Genomic DNA, 22610 nt, shown 5'->3' on the forward strand with positions numbered 1-22610 from the left:
ACTGTCCAGAGCTCTCTTGTCACCTCTGTCGAACTGGATCGGCTGTTGTCTGTGTGGACCCTGGGTCATATTCGGATCCAAGGGAGCAAATATGCTGAACTGTAGGCCAAGTTGGCTACCAGAATGCCAACTTTGGATATGGGGGTACTGAAACTGGACCTTTGGTTGACTCATTGGCACAGATTGGTGTACCCTGCTTTCCCCAAACTAACTGCGAACAATAAAGGGGACCATGACGATGGGGCTGTCTTCCGTTAATGCTTTTCACAGGGAATCTACCGTTATGTCTGCTTTGCATTGGCTACACTTGGCTGACACATTGTCACATCCTATCACGTGAGAATCCACCCCACTGGTGCCTATCTGACAGTGGTCCACATCCTGCTGGACTGCTCCAGTGTGGCCACTTTCCAGTGAAACATTAAACTTGCTGACATGCCTGAATCTGGTGGTAGCAGACGAACCAAAGCGTCTGATCTGGTTTACATTTTACTCGTGAGGGTGGTTTATACTCCTCTCTGTGAGGTAGGGCACATTGGCCTCGTGAGCCACGTGAGGTATTAGAGGGCAGGGGGTGTGGCTGCCCTGCCCTTGCTTGGTGGTCCAGGTTGGCTCCTGCAATTCCCACCTTTTTAATTGTTCTCATTTAAAATTTTTTTTTTTTTACATCTGTCGTTGATGTACTGTCTCATTGTCTTATCTTTCCTGAGATTTTATCAACTTGTCTGCATTGCTAGTTTTCTTTTGATAATGGAGAGTGAAGAAACACAGGTCTGCTTCTGTGGGTGTGCCTCCCATCACTTATGTCCCAGGGACTTCCACATTCTTCCTCTTAAACCCCCCCCCCCCCCCCCCCCCCCCCCCCCCCCCCGCCCTCTCTCTATCTTCTACTTGCTTCAGTCTTTTGGTTTTCTTGATCCTCTGTTACAGTTGCTTTCATTTGTATTTGTTTTCTGTGTTGTTCCTCGCTGAGGGCTCTTCCCAACTTGATGCATATAGGGTGGAGGGACTGAAGACCTCATAGTTTGTTCCCACTAACCCCATCAGTCCAGTCCAATCTAATGTTTGTAAATGTTTCCCTATATGTTTGGAAATCTAATTTATTCTTACTAATTTGTTGTTACTTATCATGACTGAAAAGTGCCTGACTTAAGTTAATTATCTGCTTAGGTTTGATGTGATGATTGGTATAGTTTCTTCCATTGAATACAAGTAGTGGTGCATATATGGCTGTTCATCAGTAGTTTTGTAAAAAATGAACTTGAGATAGGACAACATTGGAATGTAAATGGAAGAATGCTGCACATGAGTGAATACATGGATTAAGGAGGAAAAAGGGTAGAGGATGGCGAATAGTGGCAACAATTGTTATAAGAAACAGTCACAAACTTTTGTCGACAGCTTTGTGGTAAATGTGGAAAATAAGTTAACTGGTTGCTCCAATTAAAAATGGGTGAATCTTGTTCAAATGTAAGGGTAGGCAGTGCACAAGTATTTTTCAGTAAGAATTTAAAAAGTAAGACTATAAGTAAACAGCAATAGAGCAGTTTGTTGGTAGATGGTATCTTGCTAGAAAGAGAGGCCTACTGTTGCTGGGTGAACTAAGATGACAATGCTGGATCTAGAAGACCTTTTTTGCCTAGTCCTGTTTCTTGTCAAATTATAAGAGGATATAGATACACTGCCTAAAGATTTTACAAAGGAAGCCATTGTGGTTGGGCAGTGGTGTTGGCAGAGATTATAAGTATTATAGTTATCTTGTAAATATTGCATATTCATTGAGGCATGCCATTGTTGAGTTTGCTCTGAGCAGCTACAATAAACTTTACTTGGCCTCGTCTCTAAATAAAGTTAATTTGAAGAAAGAACTTGCATATTGATGTAGTTGCAGATAGTTCTTTCATTACAGGAAAATTATATCTTCAACACGGTAAGAAAATTAAAGAAAAAATTACTAGGTTACAAACTAAACACTATCATGATCGGCAGTTACAGACGTCACAGCAGTGCCTTAATTAGGTTACAGAGATCAGCAAGAAACAAAACATTCAGTATCAGAAGGTTACTAAAAAGCTGTAATGTATCATACTGCATTTTGTGTAACCAGCTGTTGATTAAAAACATGTAGCAGATGTGATAAGATTTTACCCCCACCCAACTATAATCTGTCATTATAAAATGTCAACCATTCTTATTGCTCTGTGGGCATCTTATCATTGCTGGACTAGGTATGTGCAATTCTACAGGTTTCATGTTAGTGTCTTACTTCTGTTGAGGAGATATGGAAAAAGTAAGTTGTAACATTCTTCAGAAATTGGCGTACATTTGAGAATGTTGATATTAATAAATTTTGCTTTCAGCAGCATCTGAAAATGTGTATAAGTAAAATTTGTAACAAATTCTGTATAAAAGCTACTTATAACTGAGTTCCAACATAAAATGTTAACCTTGTAAATCATTTTGAATCCCTATTGGCCTGTGTAACACGATTAGCTGATGGTGAATTTAATATTGAGTACCTTTAAAGCACTTCCATTAAGAATTTACTACTGTCAGTTACTGATGTAAACTTTCCGATTAAAATAGCTAACTGCTCAAGAACAACCCCAAAATAATGCATGTTAGAACAGTGTGAGCTGGAAAATTGTGCAGAGTATTCTGCATAGCAAAAAACCTAATTGTCTGTCAGGAAGAGTGCTGATGTTGAAATGACAGCTCATTACAATGTGTACTGCCAACCATTGTTGAAAATAATCCAGACATCAAAGCAAATGCGCAATTACAAGTAAGTCCCATCATGTGACAAAATAGACACCATCAAATACAATGAAAGAGAGAGACTGGTACAATTAGAGATGAAGAGTAGCCTCAAGGGCTGATGTTATGATAATTGATGTGTTTATTATCACAAAGGTGGGATTGTCAGGCTCAGTAAAAGCTGCTGTGGAATAAGATACCTGAAATCAAGCTTTGCAAATACCTTAAGTAACATGAATGTGATCCTGACGTGCGGTTTGAAGAATGCTGTGTGAAGAGGCATGGCACTGCACTTCAGAAAACTTAACACCAAATAACATGGCTTACATTTCCTCGAAGATGTAGGTTTTATGCATGAGACTCTTCAGAAAGATGTGCATTACGAAATGAACGTTTTTTGAAAAGGCTGTTTAATTTTTGGCAGCCACGGTTCGGAAATACTGTAGATCCGAGACTGATAAACAGCAGTCTGAGTTGTAGTGGAGAGATGGGTAGTCTCCACGTGACCTGTGCTTACGTTTAGTTATCATGCTGTTTCCTCTTCGTTTATTGCTCTCACATTGAATGGAAACGACGGATTTCTGTAGCCGGGAGCTATAAAGTGAATTAAAATACATTCACGTAATTATGGTAGGTTAAAATAAGTTATTAGTTTCAGATTTTATTTTATTTCCACCTTTCTGACAGTCGAGCATTATTTGTCTTGCAGAACAGTGAAGTTATTTTTGTCAGTTTGCTAAAGAAATTTGGCTTTTATTAACCTTTCCTGCTGAGGGCAGTCCATTTATTTGAAACGAAGTGTTTCATTCCACATTATTGGTAGTTTCAATTGTTTGCTGAGTTTCAAGTGCATGTTTTCATCTTCTAGCACGTATAGCATTATGCCATACTAAAGAATCAAAATATTAGATAATGCAGTACTGGTACTCTAAGCAAATTTACATCCGAATCTGGACATACGAGTGTGCACTTTAAGCCGAATCGTGCAGTTTAGCATGGTTCATGAAATTTCAATGCTCTTGGAGTATCCTCTGATGTCTTGTTTCTTGTATGACATAACTTAAGATCTTTTTATGTTTTAGACGTAAGAACATGGGCTTCCTGCGTCATTGTAGCCGTACAGGCGTGGTGACGCGCATTATCTGGCTCTCTCTGGCAACTGCTGAAATGAACCTGTTTCTAACAGGTCACGGGAAAATATTTCATATGATGATTTGAATAGTGTTACTTTCAAAGTAAATTTCTGTTATGCAAGATGAACTATGTGCGAGAATGTAAGATGAACTTCTTAAATCACAGTGTGCTTGACTCTTTTTTTCAAAAAACTCTTTACCATTTAGAAAAATTTCAAGGCCAGAAGTTCAGAAATTTATGTCATTATTAAAAAAATTTTGGCACATCTGTGTGATGTATCTGTGTAACATGTGTAAAAAAGATCAAAATTGTGTGTGAAAGCTTAGATTCTCTTAAAGCTTATTAAGCGTAGAGGCCAATATTATATGTGAAAGCTTTTCTTTTCTTGTAGCAAGCTATGTGTATTAATTTAAACCATTAACTTTTCCTATTTGTGTGGCCACACTTCTTGACAGTGGTGTTTGCTATTGGCTGACTACATCGCGTGTCCTATGCACTGAATATCTGCCATCATCGGCTGGCATATGAAACTGTGCAGGGTACATGTTGCTGCACATTATAGATCTTTCCAAAATGTGTGGTTCCACCCCACCCCCACCCACCTGTCCACCCCCACGTAAGTTTCATTTTGTAAAGTGCTGGGAAATTCTGCACCGGCATATAAAACCATAACGATTCAACGAATCGATAAGTTTTACAGTTCCAAGGAAATGTATACTGTCACTTAACATGGAAAAAGTGTATTTTCACCCAGGAGTAAGTGTAGTTTTAACTGGGAAATCTGGGGAAAATCCAGGAATTATATTTCCTTGTGTGCGTATGCACCCTGACAAAGTTCCTAGAGCCTTTACTTTTCTTATGTGTGTTTACTTTTCAATAATTAAACTACCAGATGCTAAGTATCTCTCCACCATCAGATGCTCCATGCTTATGTATTGTGAATGTACCTTTTCATGTGACATGGTCATAATTTGTCCTTCTCAGTTACCCATGACCATCTACACTGTCACCTTCGGTGCATAATGTGGAAGGCCTGATGTTCCACAGAAAGTTCATTTGCATGCATCAACATGTTCTGCACCTGGTGCATTTCCATAGCCAGTGATCAGTGAGTCCAGGTGATCACTTTTTGACCTACTTCACGTCTCCTGAGATTTCTGTATTGGGTCTACTCTCCCATTACACACACTTGGGGGGTGGGGGGGGGGGAGGCATTCAGATGTCAAGTGTTGTTGAGTTTTCTGTATTTACCGTATTTACTCGAATCTAAGCCGCACTTTTTTTCTGGTTTTTGTAATCCAAAAAACCGCCTGCGGCTTAGAATCGAGTGCAAAGCAAGCTGAAGTTCTGAAAAATGTCGATAGGTGCCGCCACAACTAACTTCTGTCGTCGAATACATGTAGCGCTACACAGGCATGCTTTGTAGGCACAAAGATAAATACTGGCGCCAAAACCTCTGCGTCAGTAAATAAATAAAAAAAAAATGTGGAAGACGAGCTTTTTTTCTCTGCCCCGAGTTTCGACCACTGCATTTTCATACATTATCCAATGAAGTAAATACAAATTCCGTATTGCTCATCTACGAATGTAGCAGAATTTCAATGTACTATGAAAATCCGACTGGCAAGACTGTTTAGGATGTTTGTCAATATGTTCAACTCTTACGTTCTGAATTTTTTCCTACCTGTGAGAAGAGATGGTTGCTAATAGGAACCTGATGAAATGTGAATCACATGCATTATTCTCTTCCCCATGAGAATAATACGAATATAAACATTTTGCCATGTATTCTTTCGTGTTTGCTGCTGTCTCGTTTAAATCCTGTCTGTCTAATAAACTACGAAACTAGAGTGAGACAACACAAACGCGGAAGAATATACGTATCGTGTCATGTTTATATTCGTATTATTCTTATGCCTAATAGTGATACAGCCAGAAATGAAGCACGGCAACTGACTAGTTTTTTAAATCTAAGATGACTGTAATTTCTGTGCAGAATTTGATGTACTAAAGAAGCGGCCGCAGAGATTTTCAAATGGAGAAAAATTTTTGCCTAACTCTCGTTCAGAACATGTTCTATCATACTCAGTCTATTATTTGGTTCTTGTTGATCATTATCAAAGAAAGCAGCTGTGTAAGTAACAACAAATAGCAGTCTCTTGCCATTGTTTCGCTAATGAGACGATTCCTCTCGCTCTTTCTTTCTTTCTTTCTTTTTTTAATTGTAAGCGGTGGTAGCGTGCACAAAAGAAAGCCATGCCACGAGCAGCGACAGGCCGTAAACACTCGCTATCAGAATGCGACAAACAATGCATGACACAGTACACTAATGCATTTTCAGCTTAGAGTGACATAAACGCCTATATTAAAGAAAACGCACTTATCAGATCAAACCAGATGAAGCACGTGAAAAAGAAAGGGTACCCGTATAAATACGGATGGAGCGCCTGACGCATAGCAATGGCTACCTGGTAAAGCTTAACTGCTAAGCTTACGACTTGAACCAAACTACTGTAGCTGTATCGGCATTCATTCAACCTAAATCATGTCTCATATTACAATGGACCAACTTTGTTTCGATTTGGAGGTGCGGCCTAAAACTTTTCTCTCCCCTTGAATTTAGAGTCTCAAATTTCAGGTGCGGCTTAGATTCGGGGATTTTATTTTGAGTCTCATTTTTCAGGTGCGGCTTAGATTCAAGTGCGGCTTAGATTCGAGTAAATGCGGTAGTTGAATGATTGCAGACTGCTTGGTCCTCATATAATTTGTACATAAAAATCTGAAGTCTCCACTTTCTAAGGTTCTGTGGAATTCTCTATATACTTTGTTTGTAATTAAAGCTCTCTCTTTGTTAATGCAACTTTGAAGCAGTTGGTATTTCTAGTGTAAATTGCATTTGTTTTTAATTTTGACAGATTTGAATAACATACGAACCAGGGCAATTGATGCACTTTCTGGAGGGGAGCTTCAGCGATTTGCGTGTGCCATGGTGTGCATACAGAAAGGTGATATATTTATGTTTGATGAGCCATCTAGTTACTTGGATGTAAAACAGCGCTTGAATGCTGCTGTTACAATACGCTCTCTTATGCATCCTGATAAGTAAGTTTATGTAGTGTGTGTCATTGTCTTCAACTAAAATGTTGCTTAAACTATTTTACTCAAATGTATGTATGTTCATTGCATTAGTTGGATTGCATTCCAGATTCATAATTGTTGTGGAGCACGACCTGTCAGTCCTGGATTATCTATCTGACTTCATTTGTTGTTTGTATGGTGTGCCAGGAGCATATGGTGTGGTTACAATGCCATTTTCGGTGAGGGAAGGTGAATATATTAGTTGTAATTTGTTTTAGGTGTTTCTGTATGTTTTATTTACATAAGGAATAATGTTTGTACAGTGGCGGAAAACGAATGTGTGCCTTTTAATTGTGTCTGTCTTCAACTTACTGTATCATCTTCTCCTTAAATTGTTTATATTCCAACCTGGAGTCTCCATTCCTTAATGTCTTTAAAGTGTTTGACGTCTTCATATTCCATTTTATGCTGTTTCATTGCAGGAATAAATATTTTCCTTGATGGTTTTGTGCCAACGGAGAACTTACGTTTTCGGGATGAGTCACTTGTCTTCAAAGTGGCAGAATCTGCAACAGAGGAGGAAGTTAAACGGATGAACCATTATGAATATCCACCAATGTATATGAGAATGGGAAACTTTCATTTAAGTATTGAAGGAGGGCAATTCTCAGATTCAGAAATTCTAGTGCTACTTGGGGAGAATGGAACTGGTAAAACTACATTTATCAGGTTGTTGGCAGGAAAGCTTCAGCCTGATAATGGTTCAGGTTAGTACTTAATACTGTGATTGCAACATTGATTTGTGCATCAAACATTAAATGAACTCCTCGTGAACATGAGAATGCTGTCCAACTCTAGGCTTATGTGTCTGTTGTCATATTGAGTAAAACTGTTCTGGATACATGACAATATTGTCATATTGTTGTCTAGACCATCATTTTGGCAACTGCTGAAAGTGGCCAAAATGTTGATCTAGTGTCAAGGTGTAGTCATACACCGGAAAAATTTTATTGCAGGCAGAAATAGTGACTGATGAGTAAACAGGTGAAAGAAATGGAGTAAGAGGTCATTTGACTCTGGTCAGATAATTTTCTTACAGTACAAATAATATATTCTCCTACGTTTGTATTTTTGTAGAGAAGATACTCCACAAATGCCAATTTAGTTTTGGTGTCAGTACACTTGTTACTTATCACCGAGATTGATGACAAATGTACATTTCAGTCATAATTTGACTGACTTTTACTGTGTTGTTTAATTTAAGTGGTATAAGAGATGTTGCAGTGAAATGTATTACACGAATGACAGAAATGAAGAGCAATTTCTATCATGCGTTTAGAAAGTGTGCCATATTATATTTTTGTGTAAAGACAATGGGGTTTTACTTCATCTAATGCAGTTGTAATAGTGTGTAAGGTTGCAGAAGGGATAAGTTTGACTACATGAAATCATGTGCCCTGGGAAAAAAATAAGTGGTTTACTTTGGCGCTGTGGCAACACTTTAACATTATTAATTATGTAATGTCACATCTGACCCATTAAATATAGTTAGTGTGTGCTCTACCACCAATTTAGTACAAGCTCATACATATGCAGAGGAAGCAGTGTTCAGGCTGTGGTTTAACTAAAATGAAACTTCGTTTCTGGCAGTTGGAAATTGTTTTTTTTTTTTTTTTTTTTTTTTTCAAAAAAAAAGAAAAGAAAAGAAAAAAGGTAGTGCTTTCCTCAAATTACAAGTGAATGCATGCACAAAGCTGTTGTGTTGAATGTTGTAGCTGTTGTTCTGTAAGTTTAATAAATTTGGTTTTTACAAATGTGCCTTCCATGAAGTAAACATTTTTTATGCATTTGTTTGACACCTACATGGCACCTTCTCTTGAGGCTCAATTTATTTCTTTGTGTGTGTCATTTATGCCTTAATTTTACAGAATGTCATTTTTCAGAAATTTTCCTACTCGTTGCTATAAATGCTTCTGCTACAGTGGAATCTAATCTATCTCCCCAGTATGTGTTCCATGGCTTGTTGAAAATCCTAATAATGAATAGATTGAGTTTTCAACCAATGAAATGTCTAGTATAATGTAGATTCAGCTTCTTTGTTGAGTTTTTGCTGAAAACTTTCCAACAGTTAACATCTAACGTTTCAATATTTACACTTTCCATATTTGCTGTGCAATATGTTCTAATAAATTGTTCTCTAGCCCACTGTTAGAGAAACATTTGTTAGAACATATTGGGCAGCAAATTTGGAGAGTGTAAATATTAAAATATATGTATTTGTATGTAGCTTTTGGAATTTGGTCTTAAAAAACAAAAATGCAGTGTGCATTCCAACTGGCCTTTTCACTGTATAGCACACATTTGACGTGACCAGTCTCCACACTGTAGTGCAGACTGAGAAACATACAGTTGAGTTCAACACAGAACTGGCAGTTTCTGGCTTTGATGCTCCACTTGGCTCAGTGCCAGTAGACCGTGATCATTTCTTGGAATGGTGCTGCCAATAAACAGCTGTGCTGACTGAAGCCCCAATAGTGAGGGTAGTTGTCATCGCTTCTGTGTCTATGGAAAGAACACACAGTGGTCTCAGATCTCAGTAACACATTTTTTCTACGTATGAGAGCAGTGACAAGCCTCCCTCAATTCCTCTTTGGTTGGCCTCTTCCATCTGGCAGACAACTCCTTGTGGGATACAGACAGAGTGCACATTTTATTTGTTTCCCTCCAACAATACTCAATCTTCAATGGCCTCATTCTTGACTGTATGTCAAACCCGAATCTCCTTCCCAGTCCTCTACTGATCCTATTTCCCTAGGATGCACTCTTGTCAGCCTAACATAAGTTTCCTACAGCTAACAGCCTTATGTTTCACCTGTGGAGCAATTGGATTATCAGTGGAAGGGAATGCCTCAAACCTATTCATTAAAAGTATCGGTTTAGCCTTTTGACCATTTACAACACCCTAGCCACTCACCACCAAGTGACTGTTTGATGCTAGATTGGGAATCTTATGAGACCACATGACAGTAAGAAAAAAGATCCCAAAACTGCCACACTCCATAGCCACATGTACCTGGTGAAAGATACTTCTATAACTAGCCCTTGCAATGATGAAAATATAGGAAAACTGCTAAACGAGGTGAAAAGGTAGTTTCTGATTGCTTTCACACAGAACCATGTAAAATATTAAACCAGTGCCAATACACAAATTTTATATAGTGGCTATTTCTGTCGGTAATTAGTGCGTATTCTTGGAGGTATGATGCACTACTCTTAGGGTCCTCGTGGCTCTCTCTAATTTGATAAGAGTACTACAGTTAGTTATATCACCACAATACTAGTTTTACTTTCCTCTTTGTACGCATTAAAGTACTAAAATCTTCTGGAAATGTGTATGTTAACATTGTTTCAGTGTAGAATAATTACATTTAAATTGACAAAATAACTAAGTTCCTTACACCCAAAATTATTTAATTTACCTTGTGCATTTCATTAATTTTCTTTCAGGTTCAGTGCCCCAGCTACATATAAGTTACAAACCTCAAAAAATCAGTCCAAAATCACAGGGAATTGTTCGTCAACTTCTTCATGAAAAAATAAGAGATTCATACGTTCACCCACAGGTTAGTTTAAATTCCAGTCGCTGTTAGTTTTATCCTCAGTAGTTTGACACTGTGCAGTAACTTTTAACAAGTAAAAAGCATAATATGGAATAAATTCAAAATGGTGGTGGGTGGTGTTGGGTGGCTCCAGTAAAACTTTGTCATGGTATTATTATTTCTTGTTGTAATACCAATTTCTCAACACTTGCTGTTGAAGTATTTTTTCATCCTTGCTGGCAAGAGAATAGTTTTTAATATAGTGAACTGTACAATTAGGCAAGTGAATGTGGAACTCACACGTAAGTTACATGTGTTCACACATCTTACGGGTTTTGAGGCATTTGTTCCATTGTGAAACAAAACTGGGAACTCGTAAAGATAATAATCCTGAATCTGTATGAGGAATAAGTAACGATTCCTCCTACCCCTCTCTTCCATCTGGGAGGGGAGGGGAGGGGAGGGGGACTATATTCTTCTGGTGCAAAATGGCTCTGAGCACTATGGGACTTAACTTTTGAGGTCATCAGTCCCTCTTCTGGTGCAAATTTTCTATTTATATTCTTGTTGGTAGTGTTGTATACACATACTACTGATCCTCTTTTCAAGAGGAAGTCCTGGTTCTCTTAAAGACAATAGGTAGTGTGTGCTGTGAACAGTTTTGTTCACTGACAAATATTATACCAATCTTGATACAAATAACTTGCCATGACTTAAGTGAAAACTGTGACCCCACACTGTAAGGTTGTGCACCTTTTTTATGTAGACATCAGCCGTTTTGGGCCTAATTTACTGCCAGCATATAATCTTTACTACATTATTAAAATAATGACAACTATGTTTCTCAGTAAATTCCTCCTTTACAAACAAACAGACAAATTGATCTTCATTAAAATTGTTGTACTGTTCACTTGTAAAGAGCTTCCTTTCACTGTATTCAACTGAGGTGACTAAAGTCATGGGATAATGGTATGCACGTATACATATGGTGATAGTATTGTGTACACAATGTATAAAAGGGCAGTGTATTGGCAGAGCTGTCATTTGTACCCAGGTGATTCATGTGGAAAGATTTTAGAGATGGTTATGGCTGCATGATGGGAATTAACAGATGTTGAACAGAGAATGGTAGTTGGAGTTAGATGCCAGAGACATTCTACTTCAGAAATCATTCAGGAATTCAATATTCTGAGATCAACACAGTGTGCCAATAATACCAAAGTTAGGCATTACACCTCACCACAGACAACATAGAGACCAATGGCCTTTACTTAATGACGGAAGACAGCGGCATTTACGTAAAGTTGTTAATGCCAACAGAAGGGTAACAATGTGTGAAGTAATTGCAGAAGTAAATGTGGGACGTACGATAAACATATCTGTTAAGAACAATGCAGCGAAATATGGCATTAATGAATTGGGCAGCGGATGACTGACATGAATGTCTTTGCTAACAGCACGACATTGCCTGCAGTGCCTCTCCTGCGCTCGTGACCATACGTGTTGGACCCAAGACAACTGGAAAACTGTGATGTGGTCAGATGAGTCCCAATTTCAGTTGGTATGGTTAGTGTGTGGTGCAGACCCCAAGAAGCCATGGACCTAGGTAGTCAGTAAGGCACTGTGCAAGCTGATGGTGGCACCAGCTATGGCTATTTTTACATGGAATTGAGTGGGTCTTCGGTAATGTTCAGCTACTGGAGACCATTTGCAGCCATTCATAGACTCAGTGCTCCCAAACATCAATCAAATTTTTGTAGATGACAATGCGCAATGTTGCCAGGCCAAAATTTTTCATAGTTGGTTTGAAGAACATTATGGACAGATTGAGCAAATGGTTTGGCCACCCAGATTGCCTGACACGAATCCCATCAGACATTTATGGGACTTAATCAAGAGGTCATCCACAGTTTGTGGTCTTGTGGTAGCATTCTTGCTTCCCGCGCACGGGGTCCCGGGTTCGATTCCCGACGGGGTCAGGGATTTTTCCTGCCTAGAGATGACTGAATGTTGCTGTGTAGTCTTAATCTACCGCCTCCGCTAGGACCTTGCCTAGTACGGCGGTGCGGGTCTCCCGCATCGTCCCCTATGCTCCTCGGAGTATGGGACCTCATCATCAATTAAGAGATCAGTTTGTGCACACAGTCCTGCACTGGCAACACTTTCACAATTGTGGACGGCAGTAGAGGCATCATGGCTCAGTATTTCTGCAGGGGCCTTCCAGCGACTTGTTGAGTCCATGACACACAGAGTTTCTGCACTACACCAGGGAGAAAGAGGTCCGACACATTATTAAGAGGTATCCCATGACTTTTGTCTACTCAGTGTTTGTCTCAATGAAATGCTTGTGGTGTAAACATTCTCCATGTTGCAAAGACGTGAAAGGGGACAGTGTGGCTACTAACAAAGAAACCCTTGAGTGCAAGGTCGCAAAAGACCAGTGGTGTTTATGACATTCAATGTCCCCATGCAACCAAATATTGGCTGGTAATAGCAACATGGAGGTGGGACTGGAGATACCCTATTGTGAGAATATGGAGCGTAGTTCAACTGCTTAGTCGATGTGTAACCCACAACAGTGTTACAGTGCTAGTGGTGCTGTTACAAAGCAGAGCAATGGCAATGACAAACAAAGCAAACATTGCATTATATCAACAACAACAACAGTTCTGAAGTTCACATTTTGTCAGAAAGGAACCCAAGGAATTTTTCAGAGTGAGAAATAATTGGCAGATGAAAGATTAGTGTTTCTGTAAGATGACTCTGTGCAATGTGTGGTGGTGTATACACAGTGCGTACATTGTACATGAGGAGTAGGATGAGGATGATGATGAGGATGATGATGATGAGGATGAGGATGAGGATGATGATGATGATGATGATGATGATGATGATGTGGTTAACAAGTGAAAATGATATTGAAACAGGGGTTGAGCAATGCAGTTTATCATCCTTGTTGGACAGGGAGCCACAAATCTGGTCTGCAATGAAAGGTAGTGAAGGGCAATAGTTGTTCAAAAAGTGTGTACATAAACATAATTATGTACATGGAAGATCACATGCAGCATAGTAAAAAACATTTACGAACAGATTTTGAATAAGTCCACAGCAACATGACCATGTAGTGCATAAGAAGAATGATGGATATTAAAGGGAAGACAAGGTGCACTTGTTATAAAACTGGTGTTTGTGGATTTTAAGGATGCTCGATAAAATTTACAGCATATGCATGATACTGACATACTACGTTATGCACATCAAATTGCATGTGACATAGGTTACAGTGATTTCAAGGGAACCAGTGGATACTTGCATAACTTCAAACAGTGATACAGATTACGAAAACTAAGACAACGAAATTGCAAACAAAGCATTAACTTGACTATGCACAGGAAACTGTTGAATCGGCCCAAAAATTTTTAGATGAGATAAACAAAATTATACTATCATTCAGTAAGAAATTTGTTTTCCACTCTGACTGATCTTGATTTGAAGAGGAAGTGCATATGAAAGGAACCCTGGGAATTAGAGGTACCAAGAGAGCTATTTCAAAATAAACTTAACATTAGTGCCTTAAACACATTTTGTATAAAATTATGCCGACTGTTAATCTGGGTAGTAAAGTGGCTGGTAAGTTATTTATTGTGCTGTGAGAAGTTGGAGGTATTGCGCTCATAGATTCTTTCTCGTGTGCATGATCTTGCAAGGGCAGTACGGAATTTGTATGTCACAGCAAGTATGAGTGGGAAAATGGGTGTAATATAACTACTACTATGGTATAGGCACTGATTTTGGCCAATAGCTGGCCAAAATAACTTACTTTTGCTTGATTCCTGGAACCACTAGACAAATTCAGCTTCTGGATGTCCTTTTTTTTTTCCCCTCCGTGTCTATAAAATATATTATTGCAGTATCTGCAACTACACCTTAAAGGGTAGCCAGTTTCAGGATAAGCTCATGACAGTGTTTCGCATTTGGTTGCATGTCATCACGTTCCATCAGTTCTCATCACCCTGTTACACCCATACAATTCTATCTGCATTCTTTAAAAGTGGAGAGTCCTGCAAGGTTTGTAACTCCCAAGAAGTTCCCCATCAATTGTGATGGTGTGAACCTTTGTGATTCCTGTGGCATGCTATTTGTTATTTGTTCTTCGTAGTACAAGTTAATGCTCTATTTTGAACATTTCTTGAATGTCAGCTGTATCCATTTTGTGAAGTGTAATACATTCTTCCCATAGGAGGTTGATCTCTGCACCTCCCAGGCACATTTTCTGTCGCCCTCCTGATGCACGTGATGAATCACTAGCAGCTAATATTTTTCCTGTCGTCGTTGTTTACACAGCGCTTTTGTAGGAGGCTTATGAAAGATTGAGATTGTGACCTCGCACTCAAGGGGTGTCTTGTAAGATTGCATCAAATGTCTAGATGAGATTGTTCCACTTAGAGTGCTTGCACATCTTCTGCAAAGTGCTTGCAAATAATTCTGTGTGTGTGTGTGTGTGTGTGTGTGTGTGTGTGTGTGTGTCATAGGTCAAGGATGGCTTACTGCAGGCTCTTAATGCCTGTCCACATTGAGGTGTTAAGTTTAATGAGTCTTACATGCAGGCCTCCAGCTGTTGACTGCTTGGTCTGACCAGCAAGGTAACTGGATCTAAAAATTGTAGAGCATATTTGGGACCCCTTGGGGATATGAGTTGCAGGTTGTTAGCTGGTACAGAACAGATGCTCAGCATCTTCTCATTAGATTCATCGTGCAAATAGCTTTTGGATCATGTTGTGCAGATAATATGGAAGATAGGCTTAATTCCTGTACTTAGTCTTTTACTGTTGAATATACTTTCCTGTTCTATTATATTTTAAAAACTGTTTTGGAGTTCAGAACTTTTATAGTTATGTATCTTGACCACCGTTATATGCCAGCTATCTCGTGATTAAATTTCAATACATTCTAGAACTTTCCTGACAAGTTAACAGAAATATGCTGTAATTTGTTGGTAAGTGTTAACTTTGGGATTCTTTTAATATAATAATAACTGTGCTGTTCCTCTCTCTTCTCTCTCTCTCTCTCTCTCTCTCTCTCTCTCTCTCTCTCTCTCTCTCTCTCAATTTTGATGTTTTGCGTGTGGGTAGTGGGCTGTACAGACGTATTATGGTGCATCTTGCCAAGGTACAAATTGTGTAAGAGGGTTGGTAGTGAACTCCTAACTTGCAACCTGTGTGTTCTGTGATTCAGGATTTGAAATTATTATAATTTTTGGTCACTTTGTGTATTGTATTAGATTTCCTGTTTTTCTCCCCCCCCCCCCCCCCCCCCTCCCCTCCCATTGGTTGAAACAGGTATTGTAAAAAATTCAGAAAGTTATTTGCTTTAATCTTAAGTAGTTTCTTGGCTGAAGATAAATACTATATTTACCCAGCTATTATGAGGTTTCTTCCTAAATTCATCATTTCAAAAATACGGGCTCATTGTATATTTGCTGACAAATATTTGGTTGCTGAGGTCAGTGTTCTTATGTTGTGTAATAGCTTAATGTAGGGGTTGTCTTACATTCACAGATGAAGCTTTGGTTGCTGTCACATGCAGGTTTGGCCATTTCAGAAGGGTTGGAGGGGTGCAGTGGCACCAGCATGGCTGAATGTGAGGAGGGTAGTGGTGAAGGTGCAGAAAATTTTGTCATGCTGCTAACTATGATGCATCCTATGTACCTAGCTTTTTGTGAACATCTACACATTTAAACTGCTGTTCACTTGAATCTAAATGTAGTCTGAACTGAACTGACTTTGTGAATGAACAGATACTCAGCAATGGTATACATTTCAACAGTGGACAAATCAATTCTAACATGAATATGTTCATATGCCCAAAATGTGGCATAACAAATGAAACAAGAAGTACAACAATAGCACTAAACCAGCCACTGCTAGACAGCATTGTTAGTTTCCAAGGTTTGTGACCAATGATGAAGAGCACTGTTAGCCCAAAGTGGTCAGACTTCTGCCAGTTCAGCAGAGGCTCCCAGAGGGTAACGTATTATTATTGTTATTCAGTTTGCATAATGTTGCAAGAATGGGAAGTTGTAGCATTTTATCATGGATGTAAATCACAGCAGTGACTCTGTTGAGAAACATAGAGCCAAGCATATGTTGCTGACAAATGGCTCATGCAGACAATACAAAACTAACTTTAACTTAATGGTTATTCATGATGCAGAGGTCACAACTGTGCAGCATGAAGCAAATTTGATGTCACAAAGTGAAGGTGCTGTCAAATGAAGAAAGTTAGTTCTACATGTGAAACTTTCAGGGGACCAAATTGGGAAAGATTTCATTAATTAGAGCACCTGGTTGTTCATTAAGTCAGCGAGAGACACAATCCTTAATGATTCCAAGTTATTCAAGAAATAATGTGAATAAAGTTGCTGGAGGTAAAGAAGAATTTTCTGACTGCATACTTACCAGAGTTCAAAGCGAGTACAAGCTGATGTTTGACAATGAAGAGGATGGGACTTATATACTGGTGCAGAACAACGCTAGCCCAATGATTTACTGTGGCTTTCGATGAAAAACCATTGCGTATCATCATCATATAATCTATCTAGGAAAACACAGATGTTTATTATGGGCAATGTTAACTTTTTAGGCAGATGTTAAGATACTTTAATTACACATTTTAAATTTGATTTGTCATAACACACAAAAAATAAAAATTTGTCAAGGAGTCCCTTTAAAAAAAGGGATTGTCTGATATTGTCAAATAAATATGGCATGTGCTTTTGTGTTCTAAATAGTGTTTATATTGATTCTTACATATTTACAGCTAATTTCTCCTTACATATTTTGAACTTCAAGTTTATAATTGTGTACTTTTTGTTCATGCAGTTTGTGACTGACGTCATGAAGCCTTTGAGAATGGATGATATAATGGATCAGGAAGTTCAGAACTTGTCGGGAGGAGAACTGCAGCGTGTTGCTCTAGCACTTTGTCTTGGTAAACCTGCTGATGTTTATCTCATAGATGAACCATCAGCATATCTAGATTCTGAGCAACGTCTTGTGGCTGCAAAAGTTATAAAAAGGTAAATGTTTCTATAGAACCACTTCGTTAGGAACAGAATAGTGCCATTTTCATCAGACAATGGTATCATCAAGACTGCCCTGGGGAAGGGTGATATGAGTGCTGTCGTTGTCTATATACACAAATGATTTGGTGGACAGGGTGGGCAGCAATATGCAATTGTTTGCTGATGATGCTGTGGCGTACGGTAAGGTGTCAAAGTTGAGTGACTGTTGGAAGATACAAGACAACTTAGACAAAATTTCTGGTTTGTGTGATTAATGGTAGCTAGCTCTAAATGTGGAAAAATGTAAGTTAATGTGGATGAGTAGGAAAGACAAACACGTAATGTTCTGGTACAGTATTAAGAGTGTCCTGCGTGACACAGTAAAGTTGTTTAAATATCTGGGCGTAACATTGCAAAGCGATATGAAATGTAATGAGAATGTGGGAACTGTGGTAGGTAAGGTGAATGGTACACTTTGGTTTATTTGGAGAATTTTAGGAAAAAGTGGGTCACCTGTAAAGGAGACCGCATTTAGGACACTGGTGCGACCTGTTCTTGAGTACTGCTTGAGTGTTTGGGATCCGTACCAGGTCGGATTGAAGGAAGACATCGAAACAATTCAGAAACAGACTGCTAGATTTATTATCGGTAGGTTAGAACAACATGCAAATGTTTTGGAGAAGCATGGGGAACTCAAATGGGAATCCCTAAGGGAACATGACATTCTTTGTGAAAAATTCTATTGAGTCAATGTAGATAACCAGACTTTGAATCTGACTGCCAAACAATTTTACTGCCACCAACATACATTGCGTGTACGTTGCGTGTACGGACCCTGAAAATAAGATAGGAAAAATTAGGGCTTGTATGGAGGCATATAGATAGTCGTTTTACCCTTGTTCTGTTTGTGAGTGTAATAGGAAAGGAAATGACTAGTAGTGGTGCAGAGTACTCTCCGCCATGCACTGTATGGTGGCTTCTGGAGTATCGATGTGGATGTACTTGCTGTAGTTGTAATAAAATGACCTTATCATTTTTGAGACCAGAGGTGTATTAGTTGTGCAATATAAAATGTCACTTTGTGCATGGATTGTTCTCTGAAGGGTTAATAATAAAAAAAAAAAAAAAAAAACGCGCATGTGCGCGCACGCACCCTCGCACACGCGCAAAATTCTATTCATTGTTAAGTGGTTATAACTACTCCTTAACACTATGTTTTTAATGCTTAACTGAGTCTAGTACGGCAGTTGCCATAGTTTTAAACTATGAAATCAGCAGCACTGATTTCTCTTTTGTTTTCTGCAGGTTCATACTCCATGCTAAGAAAACTGGTTTTGTGGTTGAACACGATTTCATCATGGCCACTTACTTGGCTGACAGAGTCATTGTATTTGAAGGAGCACCATCGATTGAAACTGTAGCACACAGTCCACAAAACTTATTGGCTGGAATGAACAGATTCCTGGAACTTTTAGGCATCACATTTAGGAGAGATCCAAATAACTACAGACCTCGAATCAATAAAAACAACTCTGTGAAGGTATGTGTTGAGAGTTGATCATAACTAAAGGAGTAAAATGCTGTTAACCTGGGTTGTCTGTACCGATTTTGGTTGTATCTCGTTATAAAACAAATTCTTACATAAGTTGAATTTAATGTAATTTACTTTCTTCATTCTTCACTGAAATTTAAAATGGTACATTGATTAGACTAACTTGTGGCTAGTGTGTGTGTGTGTGTGTGTGTGTGTGTGTGTGTGTGTGTGTGTGTGAAAGAGAGAGAGAGAGAGAGAGAGAGAGAGAGAATTTAAAATGGTACATTGATTAGATTAACTTGAATTGATTAGACTAACGTGAATGGGCATGACACGCAGGACTATCCTTGGGATATAAAACCCACTAACTCAAAAATGAAGTGAGATTCTATTCTCAGTTTTAAATAAAATTTCATTCACTGCACTGTATGAGGAAAGCAATGTTTATGCAATGCGTTTTTACCTCTGCAAACTCTTTAGAATTTTGTGCAGTGTTTTACTTAATTTGATGCAGCGCAGTACGTATGATGAATAACGAAAAGAAATTAAGTTCTTTATCAGGTGAAAATATCAGACTTTAAAGTGTGCAAAAATCACATTTTTTTCACCTAATACTTTTCAAAAAACCGGATGATAAGTATTTTATACTGGCCAGAATGCTGTCTCTTGGTGCAGGCACAAGCATTTGGTGAGTGGAGCAGCTGTAACAAAAGCTGCCTCAGCATGTAATACAAAGAGAACATCTCTAGCAACAAAAAGGTTAAACTGTGGCTGTGAGTTTGAGAAATGTCCAGAAAATCATTGACTGGACTAAGGAAGCACTGTATTTGAGAGCTGTCTTCCTCCATTGATCAGAGTGTCCATATGCTTGGTTTATGTCCTGCGATACTGGTTCAGATATGTTAATTGTATGTTAGCGGAAAAGGCTGTTTACATTTAGTTACAGTCTATTGCTAATCTTTTCCATAAAACAGCTGATTAATTACTGGTTTGTTTATTAATGAAAAAAATTGTGTATGTTGAAACTAAAGTTTTTTCTAAGAGGTGTTTCTTTTGACTTTCAGGACACTGAACAAAAGCGAGCTGGTCAGTATTTCTTCTTAGAAGATTAGCAGCTATACAGTATGTTGGAATCAGCACTACAGATGGCAATGGCAGAACGCTTGACTAGTACATGCATTGTGAACTGACTTAATGCTTTGTAATATTAGTTCTGAGGGTTTGTTGGAAAGCAGATTCTGCAGACAGATCCAAAAATCATCATCATAACAAAGAGAGGCCAACCACTGCTGTGAAGTAACTGAATAATGAAAATATCTTCAGCCTGCTTCCTTCTTCTTCCTTCTGAATTGCTGCTGCCTCTGAACTATTTCTCTCTGAATATTTAAGTTTTGATTGTGCGTCTTCCACAGTATGACAATCTTAATTTTGTGGAGATATTCAGGAGATGTATTAGTTCTGGAAGGCATGTCACTGTAGCGAAGTTTTCGGTGGGTGTGACGACATCCTATTTCCTTATAGTATGAAAATAAATAAAACCTAAATCTACTTGTATCCTGTAATCAAAATGTGCACATGTTAAACATGTGGTACTTCATAACAGATTTATTTTGAATAGAAGGTTCTTGAGGAAAGAGTATATTACATGTAGGCAAGATGCCAAGCTTCAAACAATATCCTCGATTGTCTTTGTCCAGAAAGAAACTTTGGGAGATAATGAGAATCCACATATGTAAAAAATGTAGTGGTGGCTGTTGTGAAGAGATTAGACTGGCACAAACTATGTCACCTGCAGCATCAGTGTAAATGAGTGAAATGGAGTGCAGCGAAATACATAAACTGTGTGTCTATTAATGTCATTAATGCACATTCTAAATTTCTGTAACATTGTTGATGACTGGGCACCAGTAATTTGAGTGTTAATCAAAATCTCTCTGCCAGGCAGTACCTGGTGCTTATTCACAAGACAGATTTCAGTGTAAACTCGGCATACAGGTGCTATCAGTATGTCATTTGTATCTATTGATCGCAATAATATTGTATTATTAGCAAAGGAAAAGGAGAATATTTTTGAAAGCTTGAAATTTTATCAAAATGTAATGAAAGTTTGATTGGAATAATTCACAAAGTGCACATCTTGTGGCACAGCAGACTATATATTGCCACTTCATTCAAATTGGCGTTATGACGGGTTACATTGAATTTATATTGTTTTTCTGTATTATTCTTAGGGTGTACTGTTCAGCCACCTCGTTTTTTTTTTTATTTTTTTGTTAATGTTCTTTCTCGCTTACTTGCATAGTATTGTTCTATTTGCGGCACCCCTTGCCACTTTGTATTGTTTCTTTAATCTTCACTGGTTCTTGTATTGAAAGTATGTTGAATAAGTGTCTGATTTGCTCCTCTCTTTATATTTTTTTGTTTATTTAGACCTTCTCTATCAACACTTTCATGTTCTTTTTTCATCTGCGTGGAAGCATTTCACAATTCACAAAGCACAGTTTTCTCACATGTTTGTTAGTAAGAAGCATGTGCAATGTATTAATTATATATTTCTCATGTAAGGTAAGGAGATTTCAAATGATATCATTTATTTACAGTCCACTGATCTCTCTTACTTGTCACTACCGTTATCAACAGTTTGGTCCATAAAGGTATAAGTGGCACAGCTGTCTGCAGCTGTCCTTTATACTGTCACATTAGCAGGTTTAGAGCTTTCCAACAAGCCTTTGTCATGTGTAATTTACAGTCGATCATACCAATGTACTAGTTTGGAAATGATTTCGTCAGTTGGTTATCGATATAACTCTAAAACTCTTGATGTTAAAGACTTACGGTTTATTGCTGTATGGTATTAAAATAGAGAAGAAATGTTGAGAGATTTGTCAGCAAGAGCCCTGGAAAATGATCCAGAATATGTGCTGTATTAGGTTTGTAACTACTTGTGATGTGTCTGAATGTACGAAATTGAACTGTTAAGATTTTTTAAAATACAGTGGAATAAAGTATTCTGTTCATAAAAATGTAATCGTTGGTAGAGTTTGTTTTTTGTGCTAGAAATAATAAAACCCTCTTCCTTATCATATTCATCTAATTGGAGATATTTAAGTGTGATATAAAGCACAAGTTCAGCGGAGAGTTTTATTAATATTGATTTACATTATAATTCTGTTTAAATTTAAAATGTAGTGGTATATTGTCACATGTAAACTACAAGTGTGTTCATATTCGAAGGCAGGGTCGTTGGTGAAATTAAACACTTGCACTGAGAGCACATTTATTACTGACACCAATGTACAGCCAGAACAGAGCTCAACTTGCGTACAGTGTGTGCAGTTCTATATACAAACACCTAATATTCGAGGAAGCTGGTATTTATAGAAACATCGTATATTCCAGAATACACAAACATAAGACATTTTGAGAACCTTCCAGAAATGATAAT

At 38.2% G+C, this 22610-nt stretch overlaps 1 protein-coding gene across 1 annotated transcript in view; it reads left to right on the forward strand.

Annotated features, from left to right (window-relative positions):
- LOC126184609 (protein Pixie) overlaps window positions 1-22193 on the forward strand; it is a 62867-nt gene extending 40674 nt beyond the window's left edge. Inside the window, exons 5-11 of the mRNA XM_049927062.1 lie at window positions 6807-6993; window positions 7097-7218; window positions 7452-7736; window positions 10477-10592; window positions 17450-17646; window positions 18937-19171; window positions 20230-22193. Coding sequence (XP_049783019.1) covers window positions 6807-6993; window positions 7097-7218; window positions 7452-7736; window positions 10477-10592; window positions 17450-17646; window positions 18937-19171; window positions 20230-20277 — 1190 coding nt within the window. The 3' untranslated portion in view covers window positions 20278-22193. The remainder of the gene's footprint in view (window positions 1-6806; window positions 6994-7096; window positions 7219-7451; window positions 7737-10476; window positions 10593-17449; window positions 17647-18936; window positions 19172-20229) is intronic.
- Window positions 22194-22610: the final 417 nt, after the last annotated feature.

Source organism: Schistocerca cancellata, chromosome 4 (genome assembly GCF_023864275.1).
Source record: "Schistocerca cancellata isolate TAMUIC-IGC-003103 chromosome 4, iqSchCanc2.1, whole genome shotgun sequence".
NCBI lineage: Eukaryota > Metazoa > Arthropoda > Insecta > Orthoptera > Acrididae > Schistocerca > Schistocerca cancellata.